This window comes from Lacerta agilis, chromosome 7 (genome assembly GCF_009819535.1).
Source record: "Lacerta agilis isolate rLacAgi1 chromosome 7, rLacAgi1.pri, whole genome shotgun sequence".
In the NCBI taxonomy this organism is placed as follows: Eukaryota; Metazoa; Chordata; class Lepidosauria; order Squamata; family Lacertidae; genus Lacerta; species Lacerta agilis.
In genome coordinates this window covers 11,759,929-11,774,061 of record NC_046318.1, presented here as the reverse complement: position 1 = coordinate 11,774,061, position 14,133 = coordinate 11,759,929, and the positions used below count along the sequence as shown (strand labels likewise).

The window sequence follows — 14,133 nt, the reverse complement described above, 5'->3', positions numbered from 1 at the left end:
CTTGGTTTACGAACTTAATCCGTTCCGGAAGTCCGTTCTTAAACCAAAGCATTCTTAAACCAAGGCGTGCTTTCCCATAGCAGCGGGGGACTCAGTTTACAAATGGAACACACTCAACATGTTCTGCTTCCAAGGCAAAGTTCACAAACCCAAACACCTACTTCCTGGTTTGCTGCATTCTTAATCCAAGTTGTTCATAAACTAAGCTATTTCTAAACCAAGGAACCACTGTACCACTGGATTTCTGGCTTGCCATACTACCCTAGCCTCTCTGCACCAGATTGGTCCATATCCAGGAAGCCCTAAAATTCCTGGTGCTCATTCCCATAATCACTTGCCAGTTTCCAGCCCAAGGTGGCCCCAGAGACATCAGGGAGGTAGGGCATACCAAACACCAGCGACAGCTGATACCCAGTCTTGCTCCACTCGTGGTACTGCAATGTATCTAGTAGCACATTTGCAAAGCTAAGCAGGGCTCAGTATGGTTTCAAATTGGATGGGGGCCATGTGTTGAGATTCCCGCATTGCAGGAGATTTGACTACATGGCACAGGGGATCCCTTCCAACTCTACGATTCTATAATTTTAAGAAATTCATCTTTGAGGGTTGGGTCACCTGATGAAGGGCCTCCAAAACATTTTTAGTGCACAGGCACCTCTACAGCAAGCTTACCAGCTTAGAAAGATTCATGTCTCTCAACACACGCATGACGATAGTGGATTCTGTGTCATCAGGGTTTGACCTTTTGGCAGCTCCCAAGGTCCGCAACACTGACAATATGTTCCTCAGTCCAAAGTCATAATGTACCTGAGAACAGGTCAAAGGTTTTTAGAGAGGCAAGCAAAACTGGCACACCTTTGCACCAAGGACAGATTTACAATCTGTGACAGAAATTTGCAAAGAGTATACGACAGCTTTGTTCTAAGGCCTGCTTCTGGCCATGCAATCCTCGTTTCAGAAATCTCCACCCAAAAGGAAGATGAAGGAGATGATTTAGCGCCACACCAGAACCGCTGTCACGACACTTCGGTCTATCATGAAGTGCAACTGATTCCCACTGAGGATGAGGACCCTCTGTTTCCTTTTTAAACATTGAGCAACTGGCTTCATTTGTCCTTTGTTACATCGTCATGACATAGCCCAGTAGCCAGATCTGAATGGCTGCATAATGCCATGCATGACATCTTCACATTCACCACAAATTGGGTAAGATCAAACAGAGAAAGAAAAAATGGCTGTAAAAAAAATGTTGCCAATGGCAGCAGGGCAAAGAAGAGGGAAGAAATGCCTCATATTAGGAAGCTTTTTTCCAGGGAGATATTTGTATCCCTCAAGAACACTTCTTGCCCTAATTTTACCATTTATTACACAAGTATCCAAGGAGAACAAGCCATTCTATATTCACAAACAAGCATTAAGCTGACAGACAGTGGCTGGTTTAGGGTTGCCCAGTGATCATGAATTCAAAAGCAAGTGTTTATTTATTTTTTAAGTAAGTAAAGTATTTTTTGTTGAGTGGGGGGGTTCTCTTTCTTCCTGATGAATGGAATGCACCAGTGCTATACCAAGAAAAACAATTAAAACAACAAATAAGGCTTTCCCAGAAGAAAATGATTCTCTTTTTTGAGTTTTCATATATTATTGTGCCTCCCCCCCCCCCAGGCATGCAGCAGCACTGTGTATTTTTTTTAACCCACTTTTTATTAAAAGAACATTCCTGAGGAAAGGTGGAAAGCATATTCAACTCTTTTGTGCAACGAAACTTTTTTTAAGAATAAAAATCTTCTACAAAACAGGGTCTCCCCCCCCCCTTCTTTCTTACACTGGTACACCGTTGCACACACAAAAATATTTTTAAAAACCCTCAAAGGATCACGTCTCTCGACATCTCTATCTATTTAAAATCCCTTCCTGCCACGGCTTTGGTTCATTTTCAATTGGATATATATATATATATATATATATATATATATATACACACACACACACACACACATATGTATACACACACATATATACATATATATACATACATATATACATATATACATATATACATATATATATATATATATATATATATATATACACACACACATATATATATATATATATATATATATATATATATATGTGTGTGTGTGTGTGTGCTATCCCTTGAACATCAAGATAACCCAAAAGGAAACATCTCATGGATGTTCTATAGCACTACCAACATTAAACAGCAGATTATCTTCTGTGTCCTTATGCAGTACTGGTTGTAATTTGATTACTATCTATCTGTTCAGTGATTCATATCCAGAGGCAGCTTCTATTTCTTGGTGTCTGCTCTCCCATCCTCAATATCCTTAAGTAATCCTATCCTGTTCAATTTGATCAAAGCTGACAGTGTAATATTTTGGTTTTTTTGCAAAAATGCAGTAATTTAAGTATTATTATTAACCCTAATATTAAAAAAGAAGAAATCAGCCAGCCAGCCAATGTCGTCATCTACATTACGGATGACAACATTTAGAAAGGCTACTGGTTGTTCTGCTTTATTGGTAGAATGAAGCTTTCCATAGCGCATGACTACTCCTACCTGCTTAGATAATTGTTCCTCGCAGAGTTTGTACAGAGTAAAGAACTTCCTCGCAAGCACAATGTTGTCAATGAAGCCGCAGCTAGCTAGCTTGACACGGATGATGATCTGCCGGTCCGGAACCATCATCGCCACCGAACGGAAGTTGATCTTCAGGTTTTCAGGAAGCTCTTGACGGCCCGCATACCCAGGGTTCTGGTTTATCAGATCATTAGTTATCAATCAGACTACTACTGTTGTACGTGAATGGGAACCTTAGTTCTTAACATAATTGCCAAACACAGGATTAGGAGAAATTGAGAGTAAGCGTTTTATTGCTGAGCAATAAGGTCCAGGGAGTCACCTCCAAATGTCTGGACATCGAATCAACAGTATCCATGGGTTTTATAGATTTCTTCAAACATTACATATTCATATCTTGCATTGAGCATCAAGCCAATAAGCATTGACATCGCCCTTCGTTTTGTCCTTTTAAAGATTACTTCTCTTTTCTTATAATTAGTTACATTTACCATATTAGGCGTTCCTATGATCTAAGCTTTATGACTATCTTGTGACTATGAGACGATGGGACTAGATGACATCCATTTGCTTAGTTAGATATATTTTGTTCTGCTAACTCAGCTGTAATCCACAGTAATGATTTCTTACAAAGTACAATCCTAATGCATGAATGGTTACACAGAACACAAATTATAAGCATATAATGATATGTAATGATACAGAACAAGGCAAAGGGGAGATTATATATGTTCCCTTTAGGTAGTCTCACTACACTACTAATGACATCATCCTCAACCTGAGAGCAAGCCCCATTGTCTGCACCATGGACTCAGTGTGTTTTAAGTGTGTTTTAGGTGCATTATACAAATGTGACACTAGATGGCGATGGTGAGCTTATGGCAAATTCAATATATTTTTCAAAATGTTTTTTTAAAGCATTTTCAGCATTTTTTATATGTGTCTAGATTCCACCAAGGAAATTCCTTAGATGATCCCAGACATGTCTTATGTAATATCAGGTATGAGGCAGGTGGAGGTGTTTCCGGAAAATGGCCTCCTTGGCCGAGCCTAATTCGAAAAATGTGGGCCAGAGATTCCCTACTGCTGGTTCACCAAAGCACCTCCTTGACAGCATTTGTATCATTTGCACTGAAAAACTGAGTGAATGAGCAGTACAGGACAACTAAGGAAATACACATTTTAAATTACTGGCTGAGACTAGTCTTCTTCCCGAGTGGCCTGGCTCCGTTGACCATCAAAGATGACTTCCAAACAACATGGAAAGGAGCAGTGGGGAAAATAATAGCAACCCTGGGATTTAATCCACAAACCCTGCTTGCCATGGGGTATGAAGGAGCAAGAAACACTATTAAACAGCGAGTGGTAGTCACTGAAAGACAAGCTGACTTGGCCAGCTCCCCAAGATTTCTGATTAGTGAAAATAGACGATATTTGACCACCCAAATGCCATATGTAGCTAATCTTGAAATTCCAAAGCAGCGAAGGGCATTCACTTTGGCCCGATGTCGGGCATTACCTTCAGCAATGCAAGAAGGCCGTTATGAGAAGATACCCCATGAAGAAAGGAAAAGCCCTTGTGGTGCGGGGCAGCAGGAAACATTAGAACATGTCTTCTTCTACTGCATGTATTATACGGACGTCCGAGCAAGGTTTATCCAACCCATTTTAGATAAGTTTCCTGGGCTTTCAGAACAACATAATATCTCATTGCTATTACAGGATGAAAGCCCAGAAATCACTTACGCTGTCGCCAGATTCTGTGCAGCCTTGATAGATATACGTCGAAAGATGGTCTGTGATGTAAATCAACTTTAAATAGTGGCCTAAAATATTGTTGGATCTATATTTTAGTAGCCTATCTCATAGAACCGATATCCAAGTCTAAATTTTATTAGTTATATCTATGTTTAATCAATGATTTTAAGGACATGGTTTAAGTTGGGCTGGATATGTTGAATATGCCCTCATCATGTAATGAGTACCCATTTAAACATATATATTTTACATTGTTTTTACATTGTTTTTATAAATGCAAATATATTGTTTTATGCTGGTCTGTGACCGAATAAAGTACATTCATTCAGGAAATACACAATACAGTCGTACCTTGGATCCCGAACACCTTGGTACTTGGACGTTTTGGTCGCCGAACGCCACAACCCCAGAAGTGAGTGTTCCGGTTTGCGAATGTTCTTTGGAACCCAAACGTCTGACGGGGCTTCCGTGGCTTCCGATTGGCTGCAGCCAATCAGAAGTCGCGCTTTGGTTTCCGAACGTTTTGGAAGTTGAACAGACTTCCGCAACGGATTCCGTTTGACTTCCAAGGTATGGCTGTATCTTCCTCTCACCAACAGGTCAGTGAGCTCTCATTCTTCCACAGCATAAGGCAAGGGCTTCTTGGTCAGGGATGTAACTTCTGAGCAAAGTTCAACTCTGACAAATATTTCATGAGCTAACCACAAAGACTGCAAATTCTGCAGTTTCTCTGAACTGACAACTATCGCTTATCAAAATCTTCAGAGTGCTTACCATTGTCAAAAAGAGTCCGAATTCGGGATTCATTTCCACGCTGTCGCCATCTGTAAAAATGAAGCTCTTCTTGCGCTCCTTCTTGCATGTCAGAACAATTGCAATTTGCTGTGCGGCGACGGACAACACCGGTAAGTCAATGCGGTTAAACTCATCAAAGCAACCCCAGGATCCAGACTGAGCAAGACCTGAAAGCAAAGCAAAGCCTTATGCTAAAGCAGCCAGTGTTGTGGTTATTTTACAAGATTTAGAAATACAGTCGTACCTCAGGTTACATACGCTCCAGGTTGTGTACTTTTCAGGTTACGAACTCCGCTAACCCGGAAGCACAACCCGACGCGCATGCGATTTGCACATGTGCAGAGCGTTTTTCAGGTTTTATCGGTCTGCGCATGCGCAGAACGAATTGTTCGAGTTACATCCTTTTCGGGTTACGTACTGTAACCCGGAATGGATTAAGTACGTAACCCACGGTACCACTGTAAAGGACACTTTGAATGCTTTCAAGAGGGGGGAAAAGCATTAACTCGAAGCGAGCTCTAATGAATGCACACTCAAGAATGGAACACAACTTCAGATAATATAATAATATTATATATAGTAGTAGCGGTAATAAAAATAATAATAGTAATTTATTATTTATACCCCGCCCATTTGGCTGGGTTTCCCCAGCCACTCTGGGCAGCTCCCAACAGAATATTAATAATAAAAAAGCAATAAAATATCAAACATTAAAACTTCCCTAAACAGAGCTGCCTTCAGATGTCTTCTAAACATCAGGTAGTTGTTTATTTCCTTGACAACTTATGGGAGGGCATTCCACAGGGCAGGTGTCACTACTGAGAAGGCCCTCTGCCTGGTTCACTGTAACCTCGTTTCTCGTTTCACATCACTCATTTCCACACCCAAGAGCAAATATAACATGCACATGGTAAGTCCTAACTTGAATGTGAACACTGCATTTTATCAAAGGTCGTGGTTTCTATAGCAGAAATCATCCTGACCTTTAAAGATTCTTCCCAGTCCTCGAAAATCCATCTGGTCAGAGCAATTGAAGACCACAACGTATTTTCCAAGGCATCTCCCCATGTCTTTCGTTGTTTCTGTTTTGCCAGTTCCTGCGGGACCAGCTGGCGCTCCCCCCATGCTCATACCTAAGGCTTGCGCCAACGTGATGTAACACCTGCAAGAAAAGGAGCACAATAGAAATATCCCTTTGCCATTTCTGCTCATTGTGCCCAGTTGGAAGTCTTAAAAGCAGGGCTGGTGCTGGATTGCAAGGGGCCCTCAGCATGCACCCCCAACAGAATAGCCAGACTAATTCCCACGATACCCACTGGGCTTCAGAAACACGACCCAGAGTCTGTAGTGGTTTCGGTCATTAGTCCCTATTGTATTGTGCATTATGGTAACCTCTAACTGGTCTGAGTTTCAATCTGAAATTGATCCCGCAATTGGACACTTGGAATCTGGAATCCAAACGCCTCTCCTTCCTAGAAATATGCTAAAGACAACCACCATATATTGGCATTCTAGAGTGAAACAAGTCCTCTTTATCTTTCATTGAAGATGAAGATGAATGTACCGGTACTTCTTTTTTTAATATATTAAAATGTCATGAATTATAAGGAAAAATCTCTTCTCTGTCTTGATTTCAAAACCTTGCACAAACCCTCGCAGTTAATGCTCCACTAAAGTAAGACGGAATGAGACTCCGAAATAATATGCTGCAGAATGACATTGGCATACAGAGCGTCTAATCCTTCAAGCAGGTAGAAGGACAGAAGTATCTCTCACCTGTCTGTGAGAGGGGTGATGACAAGCCTGTCTGTGCAGCCCAGAAATTCATTCTGATACGTGAAGGCCACATCCGTGATGTTAATCATCATCTTGTCCGCATCTTCATTGAAATAAAATCTGCATTGCTTCAGCCACTCAAAGTCTGTGGGATTCTTGATATGCATACGGCACTAGGAACAAGAGACCATGTTGCCATAGGCTTTAGAAACAGAGTTTCTGAGAAGGAATCTGGCAGACTCAAGTGTGTGTAAGGGAGAGGGAAGCCAGTTGAATGCCGACTGTAGAAAAAGCCTTGCGATGGTAGCATCTCGCTGAGAGCAAGTTTGCGTGGGCAGTGGCAACTGATCAATAGGCAGATCTGATAATAAGGCAAAGGTAAAGGTACCCCTGGCCGTTAGGTCCAGTTGCGGACAACTCTGGGGTTGCGGTGCTCATCTCGTTCTATAGGCCAAGGGAGCCGGCGTTTGTCCGCAGACAGCTTCCAGGTCATGTGGCCAGCATGACAAAGCCGCTTCTGGCTAACCAGAGCAGTGCACGGAAACACCGTTTACCTTCTCGCCAGAGCGGTACCTATTTATCTACTTGCACTTTGACGTGCTTTCGAACTGCTAGGTGGGCAGGAGCAGGGAATGAGCAACAGGAGCTCACCCCGTTGCGGTGATTCGAACCGCAGACCTTCTGATCGGCAAGCCCTAGGCTCAGTGGTTTAGACCACAGCGCCACCCGCATCCCTGGTAATACAAGACTGCAAAGCCTTACATATGAACCATAAGCTAAAGCAGTGATGAAAACATGTTCACAACTGGTCTGCTAGGACAGCACCAAAAATATATATTTTGCCCTAGTGGATTATATTTACTGAATGTATTTAATGTACATTCCCTATTGAGCATACTTCTACTTCCCCCACCCACTAGTTATTTTCAATGCATAAAAAGTAATTTTACCAGGTCGTCAAATATATCCCGTTGATGCACATGAATTGTGATCAGTGTCTCATATTTGATGCGTTCTATGGGGCTCAGGTCCTTTGTCGTCATGTCTATCAGAGTATTCAAGAGGTCCAGGAAAAACTGGTTCGTTTTTGGCATTATTTTCTTGTCGTACTTTGCGTTGGTCAACGCTTCTTCAGCGTCTCTGGTCCAGATCATTTGAATTCCCAACAAGCCAACCTTAGGGAGAAATATTATTATTATTATTATTATTATTATTATTATTATTATTATTTTAGAAAAGTTATGTAGAGTTCAAATCAGATTCTTCAAAAAGTCATTTCTGCTGATCGACAGAGCCGGCCCACACATGCTGTAGGGTGAGGAATCTGCCTCAGGCAGTGGAAATGGAAAAGGCAGGGCTCCTGTAATTGTCCTGACCTTCTCGCCACCGCCGCAGAAGCAACCCGGGTAAGGGAGACTTTAGCAGCAGTACAGCATTCTGCTGCCTGGCTTTGCCACCAGGCAGAAAGGGAGCTTCAGAAAACGCTTCTTCTTGTGGAGAAGTGTGTTCTGAAGCTCTTCCTTAGTGGGCTTGGGGAGGGCTTCTCCTTGAGGACTTCACACAGACTCCACCACTGCTGCGAGGGGCAGCAAAGGAGTAAGCTACTACCCCAGGAAGGACACCCACCATGAGCTTGCAAGGAGGTGGCACAACCCATGATCCCTATTCTGCCTCTATGCTTGAAGAAAATAAGGTAAACAGTCAAAAAAGCAACTCTGAAAGCAAAAGGTCACACTACAAGGTAGGAGTAAAGGGATGAAATATACTTGGAGTCAAGTGTGAATTTCATGCTCTTTATTCAGCTCATAGTAGCAAGGAATGAGTCTTTCCCCAAAACGTCTGCTATATATACATTATTTACACAATGGGCTCTATGTGATTGGCTAATTCCGGGCTACTCCTGTAGGCCAATCAGGTTGTGGATTCACTTCCTCCAGGAGCCTGATTAGCTGCTCTTGCAGGCCAATCAAGTTGCTGATTCACTTCCTCCTGGAGCTGGATTGGGTGGCTCCTGCGGACCAATCAGACTGCTGCATTCTGGATCCTATTGTTCTCGGACCAATCAGCCTGCTGCATTCTGGGTCCTATTGTTCTAGGATTCAGCTCAGTACATAACAAGGGCACTCCTCTGTGATAGGAAGAGGGCCAGTCATGGAAACCAACGGACAACTTGGGTTTCTTTTCCCCCTTGCAGCTGCTCCAATTCCTTGTTTTTGTATTTTGGCAAGTCAATCATCACCTTTGCCAGCTGGGATTTGATGGTTTTACAGAAATCCACTCCAATGATCAAAATGGGTCTTTGGCTTGAACTCTGAGGCTGGCTAATGAGAGGATTTTCTAGGAATAATTCTGTGTGTGAGACACACACACACACACACACACACACACACACGTTGTTATGAATAATTCTCCAAGCTCCTGACCTTGAAAGGGATTGATTTATGAATGAAGAATGAGCTGAGAACTGTTTACTGACAGAGAAACCCTGAAAAGTGTGTAACTTGTTCACCAAAGTTTGAAGCCCATTTGGTAGAGAATCTGTGCTGTTTCACATGAATTTTATTATTACTTATCTATTTCTGTTATTAAATGTATATCCCTCCCTACCTTGCAAAGGAACTCAGGGCAGAAAACAACAAGCAACCAAAGAATGACAATATCTTAAAGTACGAAACCTTAAGTTTTTAGAGCTACCGGAGTAAACATTCTAAATGGCACTAGAATGGGTGTTTGAGAAGTAAATATTTGAGAGCCTTTCTGGCAAGTCTAGGACTTCTCGCGCCAGAGACAGTTTCCATTCACATACACGGCAATATACTTTGGTCTTTATATCAAGCGTAATCCTTGGAAAAATCAGAATCATCATCCCATAACTGTTTATTTGGGGGGGGGGGGAGATAAGAAACTTGCCTGGGCAGGGTAGGAAGAAAGAAAGTCAATTAGTTGGAAGTCCGCTTCCTGGATGCTTGCAGCTGCTTGCCGAATCACGAGATGTAAAGAGCCCTGGGACTCCTTTAAGAGGGAATTGAGCCAAACCTCCACATTACCTTCTGCCATGACGGGCTTTTCCAGCTCAATTGTCTCACCTTCTCGAGAGGAAATTGAAAGGATCCGATCATAAACCTGAAAATTATACATCTGGTGTGACAAAGTTGCACTGAACCAGGGATAGCCAATGTACACTTCCTGATGTTGTTGAACTAATAATAATAATAATAATAATAATAATAATAATAATACAGTTGTGCCTTGGCTCCTGAACGAATCGGCTCCCAAACGATCGAAACCTGGAAGTGAGTATTCCGGTTTTCAAATCGGAAGCCACGCTTTAGTTTCTGAACGTTTTGGAAGTCAAATGGACTTCCAGAACGGATTCTGTTCAACTTCCAAGGTATGACTGTAATACTAACAACAATAATTTATAATATATATTTCGTGGAGATTGGGGTGGCGTGCAAGCTTTGTGGGAAGGAAAGAGGAGTAGGAGGGATGGGTCCTGATATTCAAAAGGAAATAAACAGTGCCTGTTTTGTGCTCTGCATGACCCGAAAAGCCAACCCCCTTTTATCTACCCTAAGCTCAACAGAGGAGCGAGAACACAGGTGAGACCTGAGCAGCCAGGTAAGTGCTTTCATTAGGCTCCAAGATGGCTTCCTGTATTTCGGGTCCTTTGAGGTTAGGGCAGGGTGTATAAAGGACTGGCAGGTGCCCAGGTCTTCAGATAATCACCGCTCCCTTTCTAAGAATTATGTTACCAGTTATGCAAACCTTTTCGTGAAATTTCACAGACTTGATGTTATCAAAGACATTGAGCAAGTGGGCCTGTATTGTGTGAGAATCCGAAGCCTGGCCCAGGATTTCCAGCAGGGCAGGGTCTGACACAAAGAAGAAACGGGGAAATGAAAGCCGCTTTTTCTCCAGGTACCTGGATTTTAACAAAAACAGAATGAGCGTGGCGGTGAGTGGTGCAACACAGCTCTTGCCTGCCGAACTTCATCATAGCCTCTCAGGGACCCAAATCTTCTCCTTACCCATTATAGACTGCCCTGTTAATGGCAGACGGTGAGTCTCTCCTTGCTCCAAGGGACTTAAAATGCTTTCATGTGGCTGACGGGTATTACAGACCATTTGCAACATGAACTAATGAAGGCTGCTGATCCCCAAGACATACTTAATTTAAATGATGAGGAGATAGCAAGAGAAAGCCAGAGCCATTCCACAGGAAGATGAAGAGGCAGGCAAGGAGAGATGAGGAGGCTGAGGCAGCACAGCGAAGGAAAGCCCTTCCCTGTCAGACAGAATGACCGCTCCCCACATCAAATGGGGGGGCGACATTTGTGTGGTCGCGCACAGCCCCTTGAGCTCCTAGGTGACACCTGGTAGTTCGGACTGGCTGTGCCTTCCCACAGGAGGGATACCTGGGGTCTCCGCCTACCCCAGCTAAGCACCCAATGCCGCCTGGGGGAGGCGTTGCCAGGGGATTGGCCAGGTAAGGGGAGGGACTACCTAGCCAACACAATAGAAGGTGTAGCTTACCAGGAAGCAGCAGTCGCTCCAGAGCTTCTCCCACCCTCAATTAATGCTTATTTTGCAGGTTAACCTCTTCTCCACAGGTACACCAGGTGCTGCTATTTTAAGGCCGCTGTTATAAGGCCGGAAAGGAATTTCCCTGCATTGGCAGGTTTCGCCTTTCCCGTAGCAATTCGTCACAACTTTGGCAGTTTCAGGCCTTGGGTGGAATCCTTTAGTCATCTTCATAAATGGGGGGGGCATTGACCATATGCTGAGAGGTTGTCATTGCTCTCCCCCACCAGTAGCGGCAAGCGAGGGGTGGGCTATCTGCTTGAACATATGTTCTCCAGAGCCAGCCCAATCCCCGCACATTCTGGATAACCCTGCAGTTTCCCAGATCCCCGGCTGGGGGGCTGGGAAGGATAAATGCCCAATGCCTGAGCCAAGGTCTCCCTATATCTGAATCTTAATAAAGCTGTGGCCAATTTTAATCCCATAGCACATTGTCTTGTGTCATTATTCCGCTCGGGGGTCGCCTAGGGGTTAGGGGACTCTGCCTGTCCATGCGAACACAGGTGGGATTCAGTTGCACTCTTATGCAACAACCCTACTTCCCAAAAACAAAACAGCAAGCATTTTGCTGTAAGAAAAGTGATGAAGAAATGCAGCGGAAAGTGTGGGGTAACAGCTGCTTGATACAACATTGCAAGTCCCCCGCAAACATGCGAGAATGAAAGCTCAGATAATCGGTCTGTGTTGTATAATCGCCTTGCAAGCTTTGAACACTTCAATAAACAGATCATCAGGAAGCAACTGCTATCTTGCTTCACAGAGATTACTGTGAATTAAAGTTTTTTTTTTCTCTTAACTGCGACATAATTGCCTCAGTTTCTAGTTCTGACCACGATAATATCAACAGTTGCAGGCCTGATCTTTGTCAGACACTTAAGGGGACGGCAAGCAATGACAAATCCTAGTGGAATGCAAGCAATAAGCAGGTTTCAATTTCCTCTGTCATAACTGATTGCCCAGAGCTGAAGGATTTCTCTATAAGCAGCCTCACCCTGTAAGAGACTTTTGACAAATTTCCAGCTGATCCAACAAATGAGGCAGGAGCTGTCCCATGGTTTCATCTCCAACACAGCACTGGACCACATTGGGTATTTCGTGGGCTCGCGTCATAATCTTCACCCAAGATTTGTCAATGTTGGAGAAACGCTTTGCTTCCTGTTTTAAGGTACAAACAAGGGAGGCATGGTTTTCGACAGTTTAGCTTCTCATGCTATTCTCTTGCGGCCACACTAAGTACACGTTCAGGGGTGTGTTGTGTTGCAAGGGATAATCATTTCAAATACTCAAATTGCCATGAACCCATCTGCCGATTCCATAAGACAAAATAAAGGCACTTACCTTTGGGAGCTGTTTGGCAATGTCTCCGCCTACAAAGACAGCCTCTAGATATATCCACAAATTCTGCACGGTCATCCAATTCTCAATGATATCAGTAGTGTTAGAGAGGTATTGTACCCATTTTTGTATTTGAGCTTTGAATGGTGTGTTGTACCTGAAATGAATGCACGCGATTAGACAGATTATTAAAAATAATAATCAAATAAATAACTTATCGGAAGAGAAAAGGGGTCTTCCATATTACCTGTTGCTCATTAGGGAACCCAAAATCATCAAGCTGTCCTCCATGCTTGCAATGGTTTCGGAAGTGCTGTCTCCCCTCAAGAGCAGCTCCCCGCGAGTTTTAAAGTTAGCAAAAGTAAATGTTTTGTTGTCCCACTCTGCAATCACTTGCTTCAGCTTCTGTTCAATGTCTCTCTCCTTTACTGCACTGATGCAGATATCCTATCAAATCAATCAACATTTTTCACATAGAATTTAACAGCTCGTCATAGCATCGCTCAATACAGCAGGACTTAGAGGGGCTGTACACATCACTTCAGAGAAGACCCCCCCAAGACCTGCCCATGTGGCAGTTTCAGCTCTTTGATGTAGCCAGCAAATAGGTACATGCAGGGCTTTTTTCCTGGGGGACGCAAGGGGATGCATACCCCTAAACATTTTGTGAATCTAAGTTTGGCCTCATTGAGGGGCAGTATTTCAATATGAGTCAGAAAATGAGAGTCCCCCTAAACATTTTTAAGAAAAAAAGCACTGCGTACATGAGTAGTGCTCAGCAGCATTTCCCATTTAAACAATGAGCTGATACTTCTGCTGAATGACCAAGTATTGTACTACACTGGAAATTGGTGGCTTAACTCTGCATGAATTGGCAGTATGCAGTTCATCTTGGCTTAGCCCAGACTCTTAGCATTCTTTTTCTTAAAAAGTAGGTCAATCCAATGTCTACAAAGAAAGTTAGAAAGCAAAGTGTGGAGGCAACATTCGAATATTTGTTATGCAGATACGGAGGTGCTAGAAGCAATCAGGAGGAAGGAATGGAAGGCGTTCCCTGCATCTTCCCTCCTGAAGAGACTCACTCTCTTCCAACAAGACTTCTTCCAACAGCAAGAAGTACAGGTAGAGGAAAGAAGCAAACAATGCCGTGCGTCTTTAACAGCTGTATGACAGGCAGCAATCAAACAGGGTAAGCCTTCTTTAGTGTGGAAATGCAACCAGTTGACATTCTCACTATCAGACATCTTCCTGTATCCTTGATTTAATTTCAGACTCTATCCTTC

General features: G+C 43.1%; 1 protein-coding gene across 1 annotated transcript in view; it reads right to left on the bottom strand.

The window, feature by feature from the left end:
• Nucleotides 1–14,133, bottom strand: part of DNAH5 (dynein axonemal heavy chain 5) — a 161,754-nt gene that overhangs the window by 80,709 nt on the left and 66,912 nt on the right. Inside the window, exons 29-39 of the mRNA XM_033154384.1 lie at nucleotides 13,098–13,297; nucleotides 12,854–13,007; nucleotides 12,507–12,670; nucleotides 10,700–10,856; nucleotides 9,842–10,054; nucleotides 7,882–8,106; nucleotides 6,932–7,104; nucleotides 6,139–6,317; nucleotides 5,135–5,322; nucleotides 2,582–2,776; nucleotides 673–807 (exon numbers count right to left, since the gene is read on the bottom strand). Of these exons, the coding sequence (XP_033010275.1) occupies nucleotides 673–807; nucleotides 2,582–2,776; nucleotides 5,135–5,322; nucleotides 6,139–6,317; nucleotides 6,932–7,104; nucleotides 7,882–8,106; nucleotides 9,842–10,054; nucleotides 10,700–10,856; nucleotides 12,507–12,670; nucleotides 12,854–13,007; nucleotides 13,098–13,297 (1,983 nt within the window). The remainder of the gene's footprint in view (nucleotides 1–672; nucleotides 808–2,581; nucleotides 2,777–5,134; nucleotides 5,323–6,138; nucleotides 6,318–6,931; nucleotides 7,105–7,881; nucleotides 8,107–9,841; nucleotides 10,055–10,699; nucleotides 10,857–12,506; nucleotides 12,671–12,853; nucleotides 13,008–13,097; nucleotides 13,298–14,133) is intronic.